Source organism: Triturus cristatus, chromosome 2_1 (assembly GCF_964204655.1).
Source record: "Triturus cristatus chromosome 2_1, aTriCri1.1, whole genome shotgun sequence".
Lineage (NCBI taxonomy): Eukaryota > Metazoa > Chordata > Amphibia > Caudata > Salamandridae > Triturus > Triturus cristatus.
The window spans coordinates 613,158,161-613,184,051 of NC_140581.1; the positions used below are offsets into that span (position 1 = coordinate 613,158,161).

Sequence of the window (25,891 nt, forward strand, 5' to 3'; positions counted from 1 at the left end):
GGCTGGGTTGGGATAGGCTAATACTTTTGAGGTGTCTATTGTGGCACCGAGGTATTGTTGTATGTGGGACGGTTGTAGATGAGACTTAGCGTAGTTTACTGTGAACCCCAAGTTGTGGAGTAGTTAGATAGTCGTGTGAGTGTGATGTACACACGATTGTATGAGCTGGCTTTTATGAGCCAGTCGTCCAGATATGGGAAGAGGTGAATGTGTTGTCTTCTTAAGGGGGCTGCCACTACCGCTAGGCACTTGGTGAATACCCGTGGTGCTGTTGTGACTCCGAAAGGGAGTACTTTGAATTGATAGTGTTGGCCTTCCACTACAAACCTTAGATATTTCCTGTGATCTGTGTGAATGGGAATATGGAAGGAATATGCTACTTACCAGTATGCATCTGTTCTTGGCATGTAGAGCTGCAGATCTATACACTGTGCATAGATCGCCATCTGGTGTTGGGCCCGGATGTTTGCAGTTTGTTTTTCCTCTTGGAACGTCTTTGGGAGTCACGAGGTTGGTGACTCCTCCTGTGGTTAGCATTGCGCATGGGCTTCGGCTCCATCCTCAGGTTGTTTTTTGCCAGCATGGAAAGATGGAGCGTAGTAGTAACAGTAAAGAAACCCATGTGTATTGTATCTAAATAAGACAAGACTGGAACGGATACAGGTAGCCGGGGAGGCGGGTGGGCGTGTATAGATCTGCAGCTCTACATGCCAAGAACAGATGCATACTGGTAAGTAGCATATTCTGTTCGAGGCATATGAGCTGCAGATTATACACTGTGCATAGATTATATAGCAGTACCCAACCCTAGCGGCGACCACCGGCATCCGTTGCAGTCGTTTGAAACAGTGTTTTTAGTACAGCTTGGCCCACACTAGCTTGTTGCTTGGTTTGCACATCTACACAGTAATGTTTTGTGAAGGTGTGCGGTGTTGACCATGTCGCTGCCTTGCAGATGTCATCTAGTGGTATGTTCCCTAGGAAAGCCATAGAAGCCCCTATCTTCCTTGTAGAGTGGGCTTTAGGGGGAACCGATAGCGTTCATTTTGCTTTGTGGTAGCAAATCTGTATGCATTTTACAATCCACCTAGCTATCCCTGATTTGGAAATAGGGTTGCCTTTGTGTGGTGGGGAGAAGGAAACAAATAGCTGTTTGGTCTTTCTGAAAGGTTGTGTTCTCTGGATGTAGTAAAGTAAAGCCCTTTTAACATCCAGTGTGTGTAAGGCTCTTTCCGCAACTGTTTGGGTTTGCGAGAAAAAGACTGGTAATTCTACCGACTGGTTTAGATGGAATGGAGAAATGACTTTGGGTAGAAATTTGGGATTGGTGCGGAGTACAACCTTGTTGTGATGCATCTGAAGAAAAGGTTCCTGTATAGTGAGTGCCTGTATTTCACTAACTCTTCTGAGGGAAGTGATGGCCACTAGAAAAGCTGTTTTCCATGTGAGAAATTGCAGCTCGCACTTATGTAATGGTTCAAAAGGGGGTCCCATTAACCGTGTGAGGACTATATTCAAGTTCCAAACAGGTGAGGGTGGCACTCTGGGTGGAATTACTCTTTTGAGGCCTTCCATCAAGGCTTTGATGGTAGGCACTTTGAAAAGTGAGAGGTGCTGCCTATTTTGTAAATAGGCAGCAATTGCAGCGAGGTGTAACCGAATGGAAGTATATGCTAGGTTACACCTTTGTAAATGGAGTAAATAACATATAATGTGCTGTATGGATACATTTAAAGGATTGATTGCGTTGTTGTGGCAGTAAACAACAAATCGTTTCCACTTTGCTGCATATCACGCCCTAGAAGTAGGGCGTCTAGCTTCCCTGATAATGTTCATGCAATCAGGGGGAAGGTTAAGGTATCCAAATTCTAGGACCTCAGGAGCCAGATCGCAAGGTTGAGTTGAGCTGGGTCCGGGTGCCTGATCTCTCCATGGTTCTGGGTTAGGAGGCATGGCGAGAGGCGTAGCTTTTGGTGTGGTACTACTGAGAGTTCCAGCAGTGTGGTGTACCATGGTTGTCTGGCCCATGTTGGAGCTACCAGAGTTAGGGAATGCTGCTGTAGCTTTCGCACCACTAATGGAATTAGTGGGAGAGGTGGAAAAGCGCATGCAAATTTGTTTTACCAGTTCATCCATATCGCATTGCCTTTGGACAATGGGTGTGGATATCTGGCGGCGAAGCTTGGGCATTTTTTGTTTTCGTGGGTGGCGAATAGGTCTATGTATGGACGCCCCCACTTCTGAAAGAATGGGTGAAGAACCTGTGGGTGAAGTTCCCACTCGTGGATCTGCTGTGTCTGTCTGCTCAGCAGATCTGCCACGGTGTTTTGTACTCCTGGGACGTGTTGGGCTAGGAGAAAAATCTTTTGTGGAATTGCCCATCTCCATATGCTCTGTGCTAACAGAGAGCTGTGGAGAGTGTGTGCCCCCCTGTTTTTGAATGTAGTACATGGCAGTCATGTTGTCTGTGAGGACTGCCTTGCCTGAAATCTGCGCCTGGAAGGATTTTAGGGCGAGGAAGATCGCCAGTAACTCCAGATGGTTGATGTGGAGTAACTTCTGTTGCGGCGTCCATGTGCCCTGTGCTGTGAGATGTAACAGATGAGCTCCCCAGCCGGAGAGCGATGCATCTGCCGGTAGGATTATTTGTGGGACCGGGTCCAGGAACGGTCGACCTCTGGAAAGGTTTGTGGTGTTCCACCACTGCAGAGAGCGATGGGTGCGACCGTCTACCAACACCAGATCTGTCAGTTGTCCCTGGGCCTGGTTCCACTGGCGCGCCAAGCACTCTTGGAGTGGACGCATTTGGAGTCTTGCATGGGGCACTATAAAGATGCAAGAGGCCATCATCCCTATGAGCTGCATAAACACTCTTGCTGGGAGAGAGTGTTGACATAGGAATTTTTGATGCAGCGCCTGTATTTTTGCAATCCTGGTAGGATTGGGATAGGCTATGGCTTTTGAGGTGTCTATGGTGGCTCCGAGATATTGTTTTGTGTGTGATGGTACCAGGTGGGATTTTTGATGGTTCACCGTGAAACCTAGCTGGTGAAGTAGTTGGACCGTAGCGGCGGTATGTTGCACACATTATTGGTAGGATGTGGCTTTTATCAGCCAATCGTCCAGATAGGGGAAGATGTGAATGTGCTGTCTTCTGAGGTGTGCAGCCACTACTGCCAGGCACTTGGTGAAAACCCTTGGTGCTGTTGTTACCCCGAACGGGATCACCTTGAACTGGTAGTGTTGTCCGTCTACCACAAACCTGAGGTACTTTCTGTGAGACTGGTGTACTGGGATGTGAAAGTACGCGTCTTTCAAGTCCAGAGTGGTGAGAAAATCGTTCTGGGAGAGAAGTGGAAGAACCTGTTGGAGGGTTACCATGTGAAAATGGTCTGAATGAATGTAGGTGTTTAGAGGTCTGAGATCTAAGATAGATCGTAGGGTCTCGTCCGTCTTTGGAATTAGAAAGTACAGGGAGTAGACCCCTAAATTTTGTTGATTTATGGGGACCTGCTCTATTGCTCCTTTTTGTAGGAGGGAGATCACCTCTTGTGTTAGTAGCGCAGTATGTTCTTGCGACATAGGGCGGTGCCTGGGTGGAATGTTGGGGGGTGTAGATGTTAATTCTAGGCAAAACCCTGACTGAATAATTTGTGTCACCCATCTGTCTGAGGTGATTGTCTCCCAGACGTGAAGGAAATGTTGTAGTCTGCCTCCGACCGGAGTGGAATGGTCTGGAGGGAGCGGGGGAAAGTCATTGGGCAGGAGGTGTGGCAGAGCGGGCGTTATTTGTTTTGCCTATGCCCTTATTATTGCCTCTGTATCCGCCTCTTTGATAACCCTTCGTGAAGGTAAATTGAGGAGGGGATTTATAGGACGTGGATGCACTGTCCGAGGAGTAGCCTCTGCCCGTGCCCCAAAAGAAAGAACGGCGAAAGGAGCACCTGGGAGTCTGTGTCTATCTTTTTTCACTTTTTAGAGGCCTTCGTCTACTTTAGGGCCAAATAGATGATCTTGGTCGAAAGGGTGATTTAATATAGAGGTTTGTACCTCTGGTTTAAACCCTGAAACCCTGAGCCAGGCATGGCGACGGAGAAGGACACAAGTGTTTATGGCCCTGGAGGCTGTATCTGCTGCATCTAGGGCACATCGTATCAAGGTATTGGTTATTGTTTTTCCCTCTTGAATAAGTTCATTAGCCCTAGTCTTGTACTTTTCAGGGAGATGGTGCATGATGGTCTCTAGCTCATCATAATGCGCCCTGTCGTATCGGGCCAACAGTGCTTGCGTATTGGCAATACGCCATATATTGGCCGCTTGTGACGCAGTGCGCTTCCCTGACGCATCTAGGAGCTTGGACTCTTTGTCAGGTGGGGGCGCCTCGCCTGACGCCTGAGAATTTGAGCGCTTCCTAGCTGTAGATACCACTAGGGAATCTAATGGTGCAGGGCCTTTAATGTAAGAAGGGTCTGTGGGGGCGGCTTTGTATTTCTTCTCTATCCGAGGGTTTAAGACCCTGGCCCTGAGTGGGTCTTTAAAAACCTCAGGGGCATGTTTAATTACGCCCTTTAACATAGGTAGAATGGCAGTGGACCTATGTGTATCGTCAAAGGTGTCTAGGAGAAAATCCTCCTCCACTGGGTCGGTATGTAACTCCACCCCGTGGTAGTGTGCCGCCCGTTGTAACAAATGGTGAAAACCCAAGAAATCTTCAGGAGGGGATGGCCTAGATGGATAAAGGTCATCCTGTGGGACATCTGGGATGTCCGGATTGTTATAATCATCCCATGGGTCTGGAGATCCAGTAGGGGTGGGATCTTGTGGCACATCTGCTGGATCATAGTAAGGGTCCCCCAAATCGTCTGGGACAGGGGACAAGGTGGGGGAACGATGAGGTGGAGGGGGTGGAGGTGGAGAGGGTGGAGGAGGTGGGGAAGGCACCCTGAAAGGAGAGGTAGCAATGTCCTTTCTCTTTGGAGGTGGAGGTGGAGCTGGCTTGTCCAAGTGTCTCTTTTTTTAAGACAATGTCAAGTGTCCATTCTTTGGATCCTTGGTGAGGGTTTTTTGCAAAGGATCCGGTGTGAAAAGCTCCTGTGACACTGGTTGTTCGGTCGGTGCCGAAGGTTTCGGGGCCAAAGGCTTTTTAGGTTTGTCTAAGCCGTGCTTCTTTGGAACCTCCATTTTTTTGGTCGGTGCCGAAGAAGGTCTCGGCACGGGAGTGTCGGTGCCGAGGGTCTTGTGATGTTTGGTCGGCGCCGGAGGAGCAGGTTTCGACACCGAAGACTTCGGTGCCGGGTTCGGTGTGGAGGTGGAGGCCGATTTTTTCTTCGGTGCCGAAGGGTGTTTCTCGGCACCGGTGGTCGGCTGGCTCGAGCCCGAGCTGCCAGAAGGCTTAATAGGCTTCTTTACCGGGCCCGAAGGTGGGGTGTGAGAAGCAGTGTCCTTGGTCTTGCCTAGGCCCGGAGGCGAAGGTGTGACCGAAGCCTTTTTCGGTATCGGCGTGGGAGGGGGAATTGTACTCACGACCCGCTGCGCCGGGGTGATGTCCTCCACATCTGAGTCGTCGGCCTCGGAAGCGCTGACGAGGTAGTCGTCCTCCTGTTCGATGTCCTGCTGTCCAGGAGCTTCGACGTCGTCCCCGAAGATGTCGACTGGAGCGGAGGTCGAGGAGTGCGCCATGTTGCGTCTAGCCCGTCGATCTCGAATGGTCTTTTTTGAGCGAAAAGACTTGCAGGCGGGACTGTCTCGGGCCTCGTGTTCTGGGGAGAGGCAGAGGTTGCACACCTCATGGAGATCGGTGTGGGGAAACTTTGACCCACATCGAGGGCACTTCTTGAAGGGAGTTCTTTCCATCAGCCGGGACCAGAGCCGGAATAGGCCCGAAGGCCGCCGTTGACCACCGGAATCGAAGAAGTGCCGAAGAGAAGATGAGTAAGATGATTTATATCTTTGAAGAAGCTCGATGAGCGAGGATTTGTGCGTCGATCAGTGAACTGGGAAGTTCGGAACCAGAGCGCGAAGTATTACATCCGAGCCCGATGGCGGAAAAAAACAATCTGAGGATGGAGCCGAAGCCCATGCGCAATGCTAACCAGAGGAGGAGTCACCAACCTCGTGACTCCCAAAGACTTTCCAAGAGGAAAAACAAACTGCAAACATCCGGGCCCAACACCAGATGGCGATCTATGCACAGTGTATAATCTGCAGCTCATATGCCTCGAACATAGGCGTTCTTGAAATCTTGAGTAGCAAGGAAGTCGCCTTGTGAAAGAAGAGGAAGGACCTGCTGGAATAACCATGTGAAAGTGGTGTGATTGTATGGATAGGTTTAGAGGTCTGAGGTCTAGAATAGGCCTGAGAGATCCGTCCTTCTTTGGTATGAGAAAATACAGGGAGTAAACTCCTGTTTTTTGTTGTTGCAGGGGAACGGGCTCTATTGCACCCTTTTGTAGGAGGGAGATCACCTCCAGCTTTAGCAGAGCTAAGTGTTGTGAGGACATTGGGCGTTCTTTGGGTGGTATGTGTGGAGAGGTAGAAGTAAGTTCCAGACAGTAACCTGGTTTAACTATTTGTCGCACCCACTTGTCTGTAGTGATGTTGGTCCAGACAGGAAGGAACTGTTGTAGTCTTCCCCGGACCGGAGTGGAATGGTCTGGTGGAAGTGGAGGGAAGTCATTGGGTAGGGGTGGAGGCAGAGCGGGTGTTGTTGGTCTTACCTCTGCCCTTGGTATTGTTGCCTCTGTAGCCTCCGTAGCCTCCTCTCTGGTAACCTCTGGTAAACGTAGACTTGCCGGGAGCCTTGTAAGAGGTGGAGGGGTTGTCTGAGGAGGAGCCGCTGGGGGTGTCCTTGTAAGGTGAGCGACGAAAGGAACGTCTGGGAGCTTGCAATTGCAAGGCTCCCATTGATTTAGATGTGTCCGTATCCTTTTTCATTTTTTGAGGGGTTGAATCTACATTTGGGCCAAATAGGTGCTCCTGATTAAATGGCTGGTTGAGGATGGAACTTTGAACTTCAAGTTTAAAACGCGAGATGCGTAGCCAGGCATGCCTACGCTTTGGACACTTGTGTTTACTGCTCTGGAGGCGGTGTCTGCCACGTCGAGAGCGCAACGGATGGAGGTGTTGGTGATAAGCTTACCCTCCTGTATGAGTTCATTGGCCCTGTTTTTGTATTTATCTGGGAGGTGCTGCATTATGGACTCTAGTTCATCATAATGTGCCCTATCATACCTGGCTAACAGCACCTGAGTGTTAGCGATGCGTCATATGATAGCCGCTTGTGAGGCTTTTCTTTTGCCAGAGGCGTCCAAGAGTTTAGACTCCTTGTCGGGTGGAGGAGCATCACCTGATGTCTGAGAATTGGCCCTTTTCCTAGCATTGGAAACTACCAGTGAGTCTAAGGGTACTGGGCCTTTAATGTAAGCTGGGTCATCAGGGGCAGCTTTATATTTTTTCTCGATCCTGGGGTTAATAACTCGAGCCCTAACAGGATCTTTAAAGACTTCAGGTGCATACTTAATAACGCCTTTAACCATAGGTAGTATTGAGGTGGATCTTTGAGTGGTGTCAAATGTATCCATTAGGAAATCCTGCTCTATGGGGTCTGTATGCAAAGCAACCCCATGGTACTGGGCAGCTCTGTGGACGAGCTGATTAAAGCCCATGGTGTCCTCTGGAGGGGAAGGCCTGGAGGGGTAGATGTCATCCTGTGGAACATTAGGGACATCTGGTGTGTTAAAATCATCCCAGGGGTCTAGGGAACAAGGTGGACTAGGATCCCCTAGTGGCACATCGTCCGGACCCTCCCCCATGTCATACAAGGTGTCATCATCGTCTACTAGTGTAGGAGATGGTGTAGGGGAACTGTGTGGTGGGGGAGGTGGAGGAGAAGGTGGTGGAGGAGGAGTTGGAGAAGGGAGTCTTAGAGGAGATGTAGCAATGTCCCTCTTTAAGGTGGTGGAGCCGGTGCAGGCACCTCTAGTGGTCTTTTCCTAGAACCAAGAGTCAATTGACCAGTTTTAGGATCCCTTATGAGAGTCTTTTGAGCAGGGTCTGGTGTGAACAGCTCTTCTGCTGGAGGTTGGTCTTTCGGTGCCGAGCGTTTCGGTTTCGTAGGCTTCTTCAGCACAGACTCTGTAGTCGTTCTGTGTTGTTTCGGTTTGGAACTGTGCGTCTTTACAGTGTGTGGCTTGTGGAACTTGTTGATTTTTCAGTTCTGAGGCTTTCCTTGGCTCCGAATCCAAGCCTTTCGGGAGTGCTTTTTTGTTCGGCTCCGAATGTTTTTTCGGTGTCGACGAGTCGGTGCTTGTGGGTTTTGGTGCTGTGTGCTTGGATGTGGAAGCAGCTGTCGGCACGGAGGAGGAGGATGGTTTAATTTCGGTGCCTGTGATTGTGTTTCGGTACCGACGGCAGGCTGACGCGAGCCCGAGCTGCCTGAAGGCTTAGTAGGCTACTTTGCCGGGCATGGCGAGCAGTCTCTCGGTGTGCACCTGGGCCCGAAAGCACAGGTGTGACCAAAGCCTTTTTCGATGGTGCAGGGAGGGGGTCGGGGTCTTACTTACGACCCGCTGCACCGGAGTGATCTCTTCGACGTCTGAGTCATCTGCTTCCGAGGCACTGACGAGGCCTTCTTCCACCCGCTCTCGCTCCGGTACTTCAACGCCCTCTTGGAAGATGTCGGGGATTGATGTCAACGAGCGAGCCATGGTTCTTCGCGCGCGTCGGTCCCGAATGGTCATCTTCGAGCGGAAAGAGGCACAAGCTGGACAGCCTCGTGCTCTGGTGAAAGGCAGAGGTTGCACACCTCATGCAGATCGGTGTGGGGAAACTTTGACCCACATTGATGACACTTCTTGAACGGCATCCTTTCCATGAGCCAGAAGCCAAGGCCCAAGTAGGCCCGAAGGCCTTCGTCCATGATCGGAATCGAGGACTTCGATTTGGAGAGATGCGCGATGATTAGGGTTCGCGATCGAGACAATACTGTCGAAAGGGTGAACGATTGCACGTCGAAAGTGGAATCGGTAACGGTTCCGAACTGAAAAAAACAATCTGAGGATGGAGCCGATGCCCATGCGCACTATAGTCCAAAGGAAGAGTCACCTATCCCGTGACTTCCAAAGGCTTTTCCAAGACAAAAACAAGTGTAAACATCCGGGCCCAACACCAGATGGCGATCTATGCTAAGTGTGTGATCTGCAGCTCATATGCCTCTAACATAGGTTTCCTTATATCTGAGGTCACTGCTCTTTAAAACTATAAGTCACCACTATGGCAGACTCTTCAGTCCCTACAAACCCCAGAGTCAATTCTCCAGGATTTATAAGTTCGGTCAGCCATGTTGTGCTCATCCCAAGTGGGGGTGTGAGCACAATCCCTAAGCCTGATTGGGGAGTGCCTGCCATCTGCAAGAGGTCCGGCACTGAAGAGTGGGTTTTACCTCGCCGAGGGGTGGAGTTGGCAGAGGTGGGCACACTTTCTGGGCTGGCTAATTTTTCCCGCCCGACTTCGCGCCCAAAAGGAGGGGAGACATGAAGGGGGCATGCTCCTGATAGCAGGAGAGGTTGGGGGTCGCATTACAAAGGCTACAAGGCCTTTGAAGCTCCCCTGTCACAGATGGCTCTTCCTGGCCTGGGGGAGGTGTGAACACCTTGCCTAGGAAAGGCTTTGTTTCTGGGCTTAGGGAGCGAAGGCTCACACCCCAGGGGTCCAGAAACAGGTCTTGTGGTGACAGGCTGGTGTGTACCAGTCAACGAACCCACCAGAGGCTGGTCGTTTTTCAGGGGGCATCTCTAAGATGCCCTCTGTGTGCATTTTTCATTAAATCCCCCACTGGCATCAGTGTGGGTTTAATGTGCCGGGAAGTTTGATACCAAACTTCACAGTATCATAATGGCTGCACTGAAAATTGAGGAGTTCATAATGTCAAACTCCCAGCACCATATACTCTTAATGGCAGCACTGCACTTACAATGTCTAAGAATTGACTTAGACACTGTAGGGGTACAGGGCTCATGGACCTGTACCCTCACCACTGGTATAGTGCACCCAGCTAGAGGGGTGACTGATCCATACCACGGCAGTGGGTTGTAGGCATGGCACACAGGGATGTGTGCCATGTCGACAATTCACTTTGTTCTGCACCAAAACACGCAGCCTGCAAAGGCAGTGTGTCAGTCTAAAGGTATAGGACCTTTAAGGGTGGCACAATAAGTGCTACAGCCCTTAGAGGTCTTACCTGGTAACAGTGCCCTGGGTACCAGTGGTACCATTTACCAGGGGCTGACCCGTGGCCAAGGAGTGCCAATTAAGAGTACAAGGTACAGTTTTGGGGAAAGAACACAGGCCCTGGGAACCTGATTGGCAGGGACCCAGGGCACATCAGGTCGACGTTAATCAGTAGTCTGTCAAAAAGTGGGGGAGGGTTACTGCGACCGAAACACAGCTTCTCACAGACAGACACTGGGCAGATGACGATAAGTCATAATGTAATTTTGAGTTTTGAACTTTCTCTAATGCAATGGCTGATGACTTTCCTTGACTTATGCAGAACAGGTAATGCACAAGAAGCAAATGTGATCAAGTGGTACATACAGGGAGAAACTGCAGTTATGCATGAACAGTTGGTGCAGATCCTAGTAGAAAATCAAGGGGTGGTGTTTGAGGTGCCTGAGACACAGGATTCCCCAGGGAAGTGGAACAAGGAGTTGTGGCAAGACATTTTGGAAATGTTACTACAAAGCACAGCTATTGTGTATAATGTAGATGCGCATTGTACCATACATTTACTAGATAGATGCTTTGATTCCCTTACAGATGAAAAAGCTAAAACCTTGGAGGCAGAGGTGGTGACGCACGACAAACTGTGTATAACAGGGAATTGTGGAAAGTAACCTCAACACAAATTCAACAACGCAAATAATACACATGTGGGAGGAACAAGAGTACAGGATAATGCAATTTGGGTAAACATATGTTAATAATAAGTAATTTCATTTCTTTTGAGGTCGAGCCTGATTCAGCGCGCATGCGCTGCTCTTCAAGACTTGTTGTGGTGGAGTAGCAAATAGAAGCCCCGCCCACATTTGCCATTGGTTTGCGTCATTGTCTGTCCTAAGGGTTGGCTTCCGATTCGTCGATAGGCTGGTTAGTCCTTCCTTAGTACTGCCTTGTCTTCATTTGTCACCTCCCATGGCGACTGGCCCCTTTACTTCAGTTGTTACACAGGTACGTGTTATTTAGACTTTGAGCACTATTTTCTTTAATGTGGTCTGTGCCTTCTTCCCTCTACCCCTGCCCTCCCGTTGTCCCTGGCTTCTCCCAAAACCCTTCTGCCTGCCCTCCTTCCCTTTGTCTGTTCCGCCCCACACACCATCCCTCCCATTGTCCATGATGCCAAACATTTGCAATGCAATAGGTCTCACGTAAATGCCAGACCTACTGCATTGCAAATACTTAGTTTTTCTTAGAAACCCACAGCAGGCAGGGCTGTTGCTAAACACCAAGGCTGTCCAGTCTTGAATCCACCCAAGGTCCCTTTCTTCCACGAAGCTACACTCCCAGTCTCTGCAGCTCACACTCGCTGGTCCCTTTTCATCGCTGCTTTCTCCCTGTGTCACAGTATTCCAATCTTCCCGAAAGCACCCGTAGAAATTAGGCTCCGCCTCTGTCAGCTATCGCTATGACAACAGCAATATGAACAGCACGCCCTTTTTTCTCTCCGCCTCAACGTCTTCAAAAGGATGCCAGCAAGGCTCGCGTTTCACTGCCCTTGTTGCGCTGCTGCATCGGAGGCACACTGCCCAAATGTTCAACAGATATGAGAGAGGGGCCTGTGGAGCTCAGTACCAAGAGCATGCGCTCCATCACTGAAACCCGAACTACTCTTGCGGGGCTCACCCGGCCTCCCTGGAGTTTGCTGCACCATGTGCAGGAATTCTCAAGAAGGACTAGTTCGCTATATGGCATTACACCAGGTTTTAGAACAGTGTAAGCTACTCTACTGGGACTGGCGAGAGTTCTGGACCATTGGTGCAGCAGTGCCTGCTAGCTTATGTGTAGATGCACAAAATGGCCTGGCATGTTTCTCCAGGGTGTGTGTGATTTCGAGGGCATGCAGGCAGTCCTTGTGACAAGTATTGCTGCTATCCTTCAATCAATCGATCAATCAAGCAGTCAGGGTCTTGTATAGCGCAGATACTCACCCCGAGGGTTATCATGCGCTGTGGGAGGGGGCCTGCTGGTCGGAGGATCCCAGGATCTTGGGAAACACAGGAAGCAGGTACAATCGAAAACTCACTGAGTTGCCAGGTACCTACTCTCTAGGCTTTGACTTTTAGCACAAAGCAACTCACACAATCAAGCTTAACTTTGAGTGTGCTGTGTGCAGGCACAATAGGAATCACTCACAAACATATCATTGACATAGTGCATTTGGACTCACAGAGTCGGGCTGGAGAAACCTAAGTGTGCATGTGTGTTTTGGTCGGCCTGAGACAGGCAGCCAAACACATTGCACACTTAGAGAGTAAACATAGCACTCCTCCTACCGTGCCCGGGCCCGCCCATCCCTGCACAAGCTGGCTGAGATCCAGCAAATGAAAACTAAAACAATGCTAGAATTTAAGTTTTATTTTTCATTTACTGGCTCTGGGCCTGGCAGTGGGGTGACGCCCCTCCGCCATTGTGGAGGAGCCGCCACTGCCGCTGATTTGAAGTTGTCATGAGGAAAGAAAGGTTTTAATTTCCTTAGAATGTTCATTTGCTAGTTTGCTTCTGCATGTTCAAGTACTTGTCTAATGTTATCCAAAGAGATTTTGCAGAATCAATAACGTAAGGAGAGCAGTTGAGGACAGTTATATGCTTCATCCATAAATCAATCTTGGGTTTGTGATTGGATGGGGTGATGAGAAGGAATTCTGTTGTGATAGCGTTTAGTTTGAGATCGTTATGTGTTTGCCAGTTTGGAGTATTTTGTAGAGTTACATTGAGGGACCTATCTAGGGAGGAGATTTTCAAATACAGATGTGTTGTCTGCGTACATTGTGATATTGAATGTTGGGAGGCTTTCAAGAAATCTGCTAGAGGCCCCATAAAGAGGTTGGAGAGAGTAGGTGAATGAGAATACCCTTCTGGAGCCCCTAGGGTGACAGATGTAGCAAAGGAAAGAGATTAACTCACCTAAACTCTTTGGGATCTGTTGTGGAGGAATGAAGTGAACCAGTCTAATACGATTCCTAACAGCCCCATCCTATGTTGAAGTAAATCTAGTAAACTGTTGTGTTTAACAATATGAAATGCAGAAGATAGGTGAAGGAGGAAGAGAAGGCAAGCTTCATTTTCATGCAGCATCTTCAGAACGTCGTCAACTATGTGCGTGAGGGCTGATTCAGTGCTGTGGCCTTGACGGAAGCCAGATTGGAATTGATCTGGAAGTTGGAATTGATCTATTTGGTTGCAAAGTTGAACCTCAACACTTCTCTAGGAGCTTCGCCAGGGTGGGAATGTTGGAGATGGGCCTGAAATTGTTACGGTCCAGGCCGTTTGCATTACTTTTTTAGGATAGGGGTTATCTGCCCTACTTTTAGGTAATCTGGGATAGTGCCTTGGTGAAGCGAGGCATTAACTATCTTTGTCCAGAGAGGGAGTAAGGAAGATTTGATCTCCCTGAAGATATTCTGAGGTAACAAATCTATGAAGTGATTAGAGGATTTCAATGCTGTAGAAAGTTGTGGACCACTCCACAAGAATTGATCCTAGGGATAGGATGCGAGGGTTGTCTTTGGCGACACATGAACGACAATTATTTTAAGAAAGTAAAACTTAAGAGTATCTCCAATATCAATAAAGTTTGGATTAATGTAAGAAAACTGCTAGGACTGAGCCGTTTTTCATGCTACACTCCAATTAGGTTTAATCACGATTTACCTACATTATTTCATGACACTTGTATGTCGAGATGGATCGAGAATGGCATTCAGCAACTAGGCTGTCTCTATAATTCCTTTGGTCTAAAAACTTTTTCAGACCTGCAGACTGAATATTCTATCAATCATAGAGATTTTTTTAAGTATCTTCAGATCAGGGATTTTTTGCAAAAACAAACAGGGGGACGCGACAAATTTCAAAATAATATCATACTAGATACCATATGTAGACCAAATACACCTAAAATTGGAGTCATCTATGAACTCCTTAGGGATAAACTCCCTGATGACTTGGAAAAACATCTAATGAAGTGGCAGACCTCTCTTGCAATCCAATCGAATATTCCTTTGCGAGCGTATGAATTATCACAAGTGTGCTTAATGTCTATAAACCTCCAGGCACAATTTTATAAAACTTTTTTTTCTCTTTATTATACTCCATATAAGATGGCAAAATGGACAGTAGGAAAGGGAACAACCTGTCCACGCTGCTCGACGGGGGCTGCCGACATGATCCACATGTTTGCCTCATGTGACAAATTATCAGGTTTGATAAAAGAAATCTCGGACTTCCTTTCTGAAATTCTTCAAGTTAATATATCTATCACTCAGGAGGAAATTGTGCTAGGAGTATCTAATAATCAAAGACCTAATCATATGCAGGGCCTTATTTTTGTGGCTATGGCTGTCCTCCGACTCTGTATAGCTTCAGCGTGGTTGGATGCTACCTCACCGGCTTTTGTACAATGGAGAACCAGATTACTAGCAATCTGTACTTTGGAAGTAGCCATATATAAAACTAAAGGGAGGAGAAAAAAGAGAAGAGGGATGCAGATCTGGGGTCCGCTTTTGCAATGGCAATTAGACCACACCTAAAATGCTTGGTCTATAATATGGTTTTATTTGGGAGAATATATATTGTAATTATATAGATGGCGACAATACATGCTGTATTATCTTACAGATTTACCTACTTGTCTTTCTCTCTTGTGGATGGGTATGATGAGAAGTAATACCTTGGTCCAAAGGGAGGGGTGGGGGGCTTATGTAAATATTATATAATTTTGTGAAAATTGCCAATAAAAATCATTAAAAAAAAAAAAAGAAAGTTGTGGATGTTGATTTCATTGAGGGATGTGAATGAATGCTAAGAAGCATTGATTTTGAGGGAATGCCCTGTGCGAACCCCATACTCAATTATCGATAAAGGGGGCGAATTGGTATGAGGGATGATCAGACGGATCATTCTCGCTGTCTGCATATCATCCTCAATTATGTCCTTTTCGCTCTGAGAGAAGTAAGCAAAATCATTGCATTTTAGAATTATGTCCGACCCATTGCAAGAAGATTTGGGATGACTGATCGACTGTAATTTGACAAATTTGAAAAGTTTTTTAGGACTGTTTTTGGCTAGATCCAGTTGGATTCTAAAGAAATTAGATTTCAAACTTTTAATTTGTTTATTGTAGGTGTTCCTCACCGATCAAAGGTTTTTTTTTAGGTGATCAATGGAGGGCAAGGATTTCAAAGCTTTTTCTTATAGTCTCAGGTTGTCTCTTTCCCTATTCAGGCTGTTGTTGAACCAAGGTTTAGAGTCTTTGGTAGATATTCTTTTTAGTTGTAAGGGTGCAACCGAATCAAGAATGTTCAAGTTCAGTTGGGCTCTTAATTTGATTATGGGTTCTCTAAGGCATCTGGGCCCCTTCAAATGGGCACCTGTGATAGCATTCCTCTCCACCTGAAACACCCAAGACTTGCTTTTGGGTTGGCATGGTGTTTGGTTGGTGAACATTTAGGCTTAGACTTATTAGCATTTTTAGGGGTTATCTTATTAATGTATGGAACACAGTAATGAGCAACACATTTTATTCAGATCAACAGATGTTACCACAGGCATTCCTTGTCTACGTCCCATTACTCAACCCCATATTTAACCTGACAAAAAATAGTTGAATGAAACAAACCCCTCAGCATTACCTTTGTCAAAGCGCACAATTTTAAAGTACATTCCAGAATGCTGACTCTATGTGGACTTTTGGGTGCAGAAGAGTTAGGGCCTTCTGGTTTTCTTTGTGTAGCCTATATTTAAGGGTACTATATTACTAAACTGTTATGAAACAGTTTTTCCTTTTAGAAAGTAAAACGTTGAAGCTACTGACTGATATTTCATCTGTCCTATTGTATTCTGAGATTCTAAATTCCTCAATCACTCCTCAAGCTCGTTATTCCAAAAAGGTTCAGTGCCCAAAACATGTCTCTTGATTATTTGGTTTGGAGTCCAATAGTATTGTGGCCTTACAGCAGCAGTGGTAAACCGACTTACCCATACAGCCCACTAACACTCCCCTCTAAAAGGATCCAAGAAAAGTCTTCAAAAGAGATTTAGGAAATTAAATGCTAAATGAAGTGAGGACAGTACATTAATCTGTTAAGTCTATTTCTGAAAAACATTTAATAAATAAATCCTTAAACAGGTGAGCAATGATGATAAAGCACTGTGTTCTGGCCACTGTGGCAAATTCAAGGCACAAATTGTTTAATTTGTTCCCCCAAAAAGACTTCAACATTTTCCACAGATCGGCTGGTTTAAAAGGCACATGAGCACAACTATAAAATTCTGAAGCACGATCAGGTTAGACACATCTCGTTAACACAGCACTGAGTGGTAATGGAATAAAGTAGGCGGAATCTATACTGCATCTGCAACATATGACTCATTGACTTTGTTTGAACTGAGAACATTGATTGTTTCATATTTTCAGTAACAACGGTCTCCGAAACAAAAAATGCAGTTTTAAAATGTTCTACTTTGTGGTTAGGTGCTTACCTCAGAACCTTCTGCATTAAAATGATCCAGAGCTTGTTTCCTCAGTTCCCCTTTAATCGAACCATCTAATCTCTGTGGGGCAAGAACAGCAATATCTCACCATTACAACATTTAATTCCAGAAAGGATGTGAATGCTTTCGAAAGAAAGGTTTCTTACCTGTTATCCTAGTTCTCCTTCCAGAAAACATTTATTGATATCAGGAGCCATGAACAGTCTAGCTAATGTGTGGGATACCAAAGCACATTTTCCAAAGTATTTTTGTGTAACATCTTCCCCTTTCTAAGCTGACTATATAGCAAATTCCATAAATTTACTTTAAAATCAGGAAAAATACACAGTCCTGAAACGTCACTGGGAATTAAGAAAAATAGCATTTTTAAATATCCTTTTATTTTATTTGAATAGAGGGGAAATACAGGGAAATGTAGCTCTCTAGGCTGCAGCTATGCTAGAACAAGAAAGGCATCCTTTAGGGATTCCAAAATCTTCAGCGTCCTCCACATACCCTATAGATGGCAGTTACCTCAGTTTTCTTTTTTCGGTGCTTAGTGACAGGATCTTAGAGCACTGACCTTGGCCAGTTAAAGCCTTTTTTCTTACAAAAACCTTTCAGTATGAATGTGGCCCATGGAGGGAGAAGCAGGGTAAAAAGAAGGCCCAGTTTATTGACAAATTTGTGACTACAGAAGTAGTCCCCCTCTGTAGGAAAGTGCCACTGATGTGTGTAAGATTCACCAACACATGAGAGGCAGCGTCTCAATTGTTCTGCTTATAAACCAATAAAGATTAATTTGATATGTCTCAGATGACAGTCTGAAATACAAGACAAATCAATTTGACCACTTGCATGACATGGAACAAGACACTAGAGGATTGGACTGCATTTATCCCAAGGCTTACATCACATGGTCGATTAATACCTCATTTAAAGATTCCATCCAAAGATAGATTTCTCAACAATATTTAGGAGACTAGACATATCTTAGTCTCTACTGTATGCATTTTAATGCACAACGTGCCATCAGCTTTCTTCGTTAAAACAGAAAAAGCCACTTGATCAAAAAAGTGAACGGAATTCAACCTCCAGGATGCCACTTGCTTTATGAATATCTACAAAGGCTGAGTGATAGTCCATCAATAGCAAAATATTGTCTATGTAACGGTCATCGTCTTCTGTCCATCAAGAACGAGACATCTGAATGGGATTGGAATCGAACAAAAATGCCATGTATTTTTAGGTAGAGGAAGATAAAGACCTATGCATGGTACAGGAAGGTGACAGGCAAAAGATGTTAAACCAGGTTTAGAAGGTGTTTTTTGTAGATCAGATGTGAAAATTTGCAGTGATGTATCAAATCTTATGTGGGTGGGCATGGCATTCCAAATTTGACGTACATTCTCTCACAGTGAATTTGGTATTGGACATCTTTTGAAGTGTGGTGTATTGAGAACTTATATTGATGTGCTTCTCAAAGTATGCTCTGTAAAGCAGGATTCTTTGTTGGTGAAACAAAAGTAAAGTGTTGAATCACTTGAAGAAGTTTGGGAAAAGGGAATTTCACTAAATGTCCTCATGCTGATAATCACCTCTTAAGGTGAGGGTAGAATGATTTTGGTCTAATGTGTAATACCATAGTCTCTTTCTGCTCTATGTTCTGTTGCCAGATCCATTAAGCCCTTTAGAAACTAACACCCACCAAACAAATCTAACCACAACAGTTTACTGTACATTTTAGCAGACTACTAAATATATACATAAACCAAATGCTAAATTGGAATACACATTACATACAGCAACAGGATATCATGATTCAAGAAAATAAACTACCTGGAAAGGAAACTGACGGTACTTCAGATACTCTGCAAGAATATCAAGCATTCGCACCATCTGAGAGAAGATAAGAACTCTGTTGCCTCTTTCACGTAAACGAACCAGAAGTTTGTCGAGGAGAATGAGTTTACCGCTGCTACGGATTAAATGCTATGTGGGAAACAAAGAAAAAAAAACTTATCAGCACATTGATATGAGCTATCCATTTTATCCACTTTTATATACTTCTTCAGAACTTGCAATGGTAGAACTTAAATACTTGCCTAAAAAGCAGATTGATCAGACTTCACCAACTTCACTAATAACTCAAAAAATAAAATGGGAGCAGTAATTTTAAGGTGGAATATAGAGTCTGGAATGATAATGCCTATAACACGCTAACGCAGAACTATTGGCTATGGGAAAGAAGCATTCAGAGTAAAGAGCTTTAGTGCTACAACTAAGCATAATCATGAAGGGAGCACTTTTTTTAAAGAAAAGTAAGAACTAAATCCACATATCACTGGGTCAAAGTAAGCAGGGGAAAAATCTGCAAAAGCCCATGCAAAAAAAAAGCACAGCACCTCCGTTTCTGGAGTATGAAAGGCATGAGCTTGCTGTTTGACAGGCTACAAGGGCTGTCTTGATGTGGAAAGCAAGGCTTATGGAGTATCCACAGAACTTTCAATATTAATAGAGGAACTGACGGGCGGAGAAGTGAAACCCCAGTGAACAAGCTGAAATTGTTATCCTTTAAGAGCTGTAGCACAGAATTCACCCTCTAACCAAACAATCTGGTGCCATCAAAGGGCATTCCATGGGAGAAGCTTGGATGGCCCTTGAAAACCTCAAAATGTATTTCCCTGTGCACTGGCTGCTCTTAATAGTTTGGAGAAATAATAGTAGAGGCATGAACAATAAGTCTCTTGCAAGTCAGTTTCAGAGTCAAAAAGTTCTGCTTACCTGGTGAGGTCCAATGTATTTGAGCAACCAGTGACTGACATCAGGGAAAAGCAAGGTCATGAGTAGACTGCCATGGGGAGCTCAGTCAGTGCATTGCTGAATGGACTGAAGGACCAAATTTGAAGGCCTAGACCACATCATCATGGTCAAGAGGTTGGGTTTAGTGCACAATAGGCAACTGCAGACCCAACACCTCTGCAGCTCTACCTACTACCATCACAAAATACACACTTTCCTCAACTGGGGCACCACCTAGGAGAGAAGTGAATTCCATTTTAGGTGACATGTCTAAGCAATTGGCATACTGAAGGTCAAGCTATGAGATAACATCACTGTAATGAGACCAGAGCAATTATCTTCCTCCTCATTGTCATCTTTGTTATGAGGAACATGCTCAAGTCCTTGGAGATCATCACATTCAGAGGTGATGAGGGCATCCACTGTTCATCCTGAAATATTGCTGTTATGCCTGGGGAAAAGGAGAAGAATCACCATCTACCTGGGCTGTGCCCCGGATATTTCACATTGCGACATGAGGCTCCACCTTTTTGACTTTGTCATCCCGATTAGTCGAGTTGGGGCAGGAACCTAAACCGGAGAAGGGACTATCGAAGATACAGAACCAACTGATGGAGCCTGTGGAAAGTGGGGTGAGTCACAGCCCAGCACTGGATGGAATGGAATGAGCCCAAACGGGGTCAGACAACGCCAAGGACGAACCAGTCAGGAGGAGACCAACATTGCCAGATGGATCTGTGGGCCTTAAAAGCACAACAGCATGATCATAAACCATTCTAACACGTTGCAGCATCCTTGAAGGCTGTAATCTGCTGAAGAGTTAACCATGGCGAAGGAATTTAGGACACATCAGATGCAGGGCCAGAACTGGCTCTGAATTGGGCATCTAAGCAGTGGTTGGATCCTTAATGTACAGACTACAATGATTATCACAGAAACAGGACTGGAAAAACCTCACAACTTGAAAAAGAACCAGCCGGAGTTTGTTTGTTTTGCTCCCTGAAGTCCTTTGGATGTATATCGCAAGACCTGAAGTGGTGTTTGGTGACATATTAAAAGCTGTCATCTTTCAGGAAAGACATCCATGAACACCGTTGTTCTGAGAGTTTGGAGGTGCAATGAGAAAATCAGATGAATAGTGACAGCCTGGGGCACCACAGGGGAATGCAAACTCCAGAATCTTTGAAATAGAGCAGGTGTTCAGATCAGGGAGAAGTGATAAATATTTGGAGGCTTCACACCTACTCCCAAGCTGGAACATCATTGAAAGGCGATAAGCCTCAAAGGCTTCCCTTCCTTTGTCATGCTAACCAGGGCCTCTCCAGCTAGTGGAGAGGCCTACCCACCCTTGAACGAGTGTCACTTTTGCCAGCACGACTGAAGACACCAACTGACTAGGGTCCAGCACTACCAGCCTGTTGCAACCACACAAAGGCCCTACCACAGAAGAGAGACTCGTCCCGCAGCCCAGCGACCTCCAGGACCCTGGGAGGGCTGCTTGCCTTCTAAAAAGACTCTTGACCTCCTGTGGACAGCTGACTTGTCCAGAAGAAAACAAGTTCAAAGACCAAAGCTCTGCCTGTGGAACCTCAGAGTCAACCGCCTCTGCAAATGATGCCCTTGGCCCGAGTCCAAGTGGCCCACTGGTCCAGAAAAGGTTCCCCAGAGATCATGAGCAAGAGTCCCTCATGGGTTGATCCCTGCCGGACTCCACATTGACACCTACAGCCTCTGCACAATGACCCCCCTCAACCGCGACCTGCACTGGTAAGCTAACTTCTGATGCCAAAGGACACCACTGCAACCATAGCCCCTGGGACCTGGGGAGTTCTACTGATGGTGTACTGAATCCCCAGCGCACCCCAATTCATCTGTGCAGGTATAGATTCCCTCCGAATGGCCTCCTGGTCTGACCCTGCACCTGCAGCCTTTTTCAAGACTCCAAAATTCTCAATTTCTCTGCATTGGCACTCTGCATCCGGCCACCCCTGTGCCAATGAGGGTTTAAGTTTGGTGCTGCCTTGTACTTACCTCAACAGCTGGAGACTGGGTTATCAAACCGTTCTACTTGTAAGTAGTCCAACTTCGATTGCCCCCTTTCTCCATTGGATAACATTGGCACCAGACACTGAGGCTGGTAGTGCAGTGAGGTCACTTACCTGAACCCTGCCTGGTGTGGATTCTTCATACAAAAGCTAAACATCGTAAATAGTTTTTTTTAACCTTCATATTGCTAATTGGGTTTTCTCCCATAGGATAACATAGTACTGATTGAAAAATGCAGAGTGCACTTTTTATATTGAAAAACTGATATTGCAAAACTCATTTTACTGCAACATAGCAGCTTTGGTTCTGTAAAATAAATATACTAAAAGTAATATTTTTTACAAACATTTGGTCTAGGATTTAGTCATTGAGTGTGTGTAAAACAAATGCTTAGCACTGCCCTCTGATAAGCCTGACTGCTTGCTTGCAGTACCACAAGAGAGAGCATTAGTATTATCTAATTTAGCCTCTGTAAAGACTACAGGAATCCACTGGACTCTATACCTTCCCCCTCCAGAGACTACGCCCACCTTGGATTTGCCAACTGTGGACTTCCTCATGCTGCCTGCTGCCTCTTTGTGCAGGCCTCCTCTTCCGTGAGTGTCTCCGGTGACAAAAATCCAACACCTCTGTACCAGGCCACCCCGGGCCGAAGAGAAGAGGACCAAAGGTGTCCCCACATCCCCGAGCTCACTTCTTGATTCAGCCAGACTGACCCACTTGCCCCTGGAACGTCCCCCTCTCAGCCTGCAGCCTTATTTTGACCAGACCGATCCCCATTGACTTCAACAGGGCACCCGATGCTGAATTGCACCTCTGCACCCGGCTGCCCCAGTGCAGCCCAAAGTGACCTGTTGGTGCTGTCTTGGGCCCTGCCCCATTCTGACCTAAAGCCCAAAAGATTGGTACTGTAAGTCGCTGTAAAGTACCTGTATGCAGTATATGCTTTTTCTTCATAGGATAACATTACCACTTCGGAAAGTGTTGATTTTCAAACCTGTAAAAATTCATAACTCAGGGGCGTGGCCGGGCAAGATGGCCGACCAGACCTAATCCGTCTCTGCTTAAGGCTCACGCGTCACCTTGAAGGGGATAGCAGCGGCTGCGGCAACTCGCGCTCATCGCAACTGAAGGATGCGGGCGTGTGGCACAGTATGGCAGCGGGTGTCGGCGAGCGCTGCTCATCGCTGGATTAGCTCGGTCTGCCTCCGCCGTCAGGACAGTGAGGGGCACGCCGGATCATCATGCCGGCGGGTCCGTAACGGCGACCGGAGCCCCGCGTGGACCTACGGCGGCTGTGAGGACCCCTAGTGATCATCGGACTGCGCGGCGAGCTTGGGATGGCCTGGGGGCACCGGTGGTGGTACCGGCGCTTGGCCGCAACGGTCGGCTGTTGTCTCTCCACGAGTGCCTGACTTTAAAATGGCGGCAGCGTGCTGTTTTGTGGCGGTATTTCGCGCTCCTGATCGGCGGCCCGGCGCCGACTGTCCGCTTTGCCTGAGAGGGCCCCTTTGAGCGTCAAGCCCAGAATCTTCGTTCTGCTGGGCATTGGGTGGCCTCTCTGGGTGAGGCCTGAGGGGACGGGCTTGTCATTCACCGCTGATCAGCACTATCAAGCCTACGCAGCTCCTCTTCATCGCACAAACCGCCAGCGCTTCTAGTACGCGTCCTCACGGCTGGGAACCCTGATCCTCACCAGCTAACATCTTACTGCCCTCACTGCGGTGGTTCGTCGCGGGAGCACCGCGTCAGGTATGTCCGATGGGCCCTCATACTCTCTTGAACCTCACGATTTCACCCACTGACGGGGCCACGTGTATATTCCCGAGAGTTTCCTGACTGAGCTCCTGAGAGGCGCACCCCGCAGGCGTTAGAGTGCGAGGCCTTGTGGCAAGGCAGTCAATCCTATTGCCGTCGCTTGCAATCACTTGCCGGTCCGAAGTTGGTGCACTCAGCGCTGCCTACACCAGCACGACTGATAGTTTTGCCCTATGCCGCCTAAGAAGACAACGGTCAATTCTTCAAACAAGGTCTCAGATTTCTTTTCGACCGCAGAAAAGCGCTCCTCGCTGCGGGGAGACGCAGGCTCTGCTGATATGGTGCTTACGAAAGCCGATCTGCTAACTATGTTTAAAGACTTCCAATCTGAATTACGCAAAGACATTGGACACAACATCAAAACTTCCATTGACCAGCAATGAGCAGACCTGACCGAGCGTCTGTCCTCCCTACAACGGGATGTGGACTAAGTCGGCAACAGAGTCCTGGACCTCGAAGCCCACCACCAGGACGAGGAGCAGCTCTCCACCGGCCTCCGGGACGATGTCACCTTCCTTAAGGAGCAGCTCCATCAATCGCAGTTGTGGGCAGAGGACCTCGAGAATAGGGCTCGGAGGGAGAACATACGCATTAGGGACCTGGAGGAGGCCGCTGAGGGGCCTGATCTAGAGGCCTTTGTGGTAGGTCTCTTCTCGGAAATCGTGTCTCCACAGACTCTCAAAATAAAACTGGACAGAGTTCATCGGGTGGGGCCTCTACAACAGGGAGAGAAGAAACGGCCGCGCGACGTTCTGGTCAAATTCCACTCCTACAGGGTCAAGGAGGCTGTGCTCCAGGCAGCCAGGGCTAGGGAGTCCATCGCATTCCAAGACCATACTTGCACCATTTACCAAGATGTCGCTCCAGCGACGTTGGCTCGGCGGCAACTGCTCTGACGTATTACCACTAAATTGCGGGACGACAAGATCAGATACAGATGGACGTATCCTTTTGGGCTCAGTTTTGAATTTCAGAATAAACGATGCCATATTACCAACCTTCAGGACGGCTTGGATTTGCTAGGCATTCCCTCTGGAGGGGATGCCAACGTCCAGAGCACACGTACCGGACTCACCCGAGGAGCTTCTTCATCTTCTGCCTGGTCCCGCAGGGTGAGCCGCTGAACGTCTGCTGGAGGCCCCGGGGGCTATACAACTCGTCTCCTGGCCTGGTTGCGGACTTGGCTGAGGCCCCTAGGAGCCTCCGCTGATACACGGCGGGGGCCGGCTCCTGCCGGGGGAGCCCTGCACCCTGCTGGGGCCTCTGCCACTGGGGCTGCGGATCCCTTCTATCGAGGAGATGGGGTCATGGACGCTGCAGGCTTCATAAGTAAGACTGATGTTGTTTCATTTTGACACTAGTACCGTGGTCTAGTCCCTCCAGGGTGTATTATTGATAGCTTTCGGATATCTTCTGTGAGCCACACTGTTGATGATTGTTCTGTTTTCCAATGTGGTTGCGTTCTTATTGCGATTGTCTAGAACTGGGCTGACGTTAGGTCTGGCCTTTCTGTGGCCTTCCTGAGAGCCGCTTATATTTGCCTTTGGTTAACTTCCCAGCCGAGGCGGGCGTGGACTGGGTCCTCGGACCTGTTGTCCCCCGTTGTCTTAGAGGGGCCGTCTTGGCTCCACGAAGGGACCATCTGTTACGTGCGAATTGTTATTACGTTTTTCCTCGTTCATTCTTTCTTAGAAGGGTGTGGGGGGGTGGGAGTGGGTGGTGTTGGCGGCTTTCTAACATGGTTTAAGGGGGTCTTCCACGTTTTCGGGAAGGCACAGCCAGTGGGCTCTGATCTTCTGCTTCTTCAGTGGGGCAGCTTGGGGGTGGAGGTGCGTTGGGAGAAATCAGGCTGGGGAAGGGATGTAGTTTTCTTTATGTGATGTGATGTGATGCCGATCTCAATTAGAACTTGGAATGTTAGGGGTCTCAACTCACCCCAAAAGCGTCACAAGGTATGGAACTATATTACTGACCATCACCTCGACATCGTGGCCCTGCAAGAGACGCATCTAGCTAGGGCCGACGATTCACGTCTCAGACACAAACTCTTTCCCCTGATTTATAAGTCCTCGGCCCACACGAAACATCGAGGGGTGGCCATCATGTTTCGCTCTTCTACACATTTTCAACCATTGGGGGTTCAGAGCGATAGAGAAGGGTGTTGGGTTATGACTAAAGGTCGCCTTAGAGGGAAAGTCTGCACTTTTGCGGCGTTATACGCCCCCAATACCGGTCAGACTGTTTTTCTAAACACATTTCTGGGGAAATTGACTGATTTTGCAGAGGGACCGCTGGTTCTTATGGGCGATTTTAATTTAATATGGCAAAAAGAGCTGGACAGTTCCTACGCTCAACGGGCAGGCCTGGGTTCCTTCTCCGGGGAGACACAACGACACATGCATGATCTGGGCCTCCTTGACACTTGGCGCGCTCTTTTCCCACAATCACGAGATTATACGTTTTATTCACATGTCCACCGTAC

At 47.4% G+C, this 25,891-nt stretch overlaps 1 protein-coding gene across 3 annotated transcripts in view; it reads right to left on the reverse strand.

Annotated features, from left to right (window-relative positions):
• The window catches only part of CHD1 (chromodomain helicase DNA binding protein 1), a 1,484,343-nt gene that overhangs the window by 909,445 nt on the left and 549,007 nt on the right, over positions 1–25,891 (reverse strand). For all 3 annotated transcript variants that reach the window (XM_085632544.1, XM_085632543.1, XM_085632545.1), the window contains 2 exons: positions 18,583–18,735; positions 16,753–16,824 (listed from right to left, as the gene is read on the reverse strand). In XM_085632544.1, coding sequence (XP_085488670.1) covers positions 16,753–16,824; positions 18,583–18,735 — 225 coding nt within the window. The remainder of the gene's footprint in view (positions 1–16,752; positions 16,825–18,582; positions 18,736–25,891) is intronic.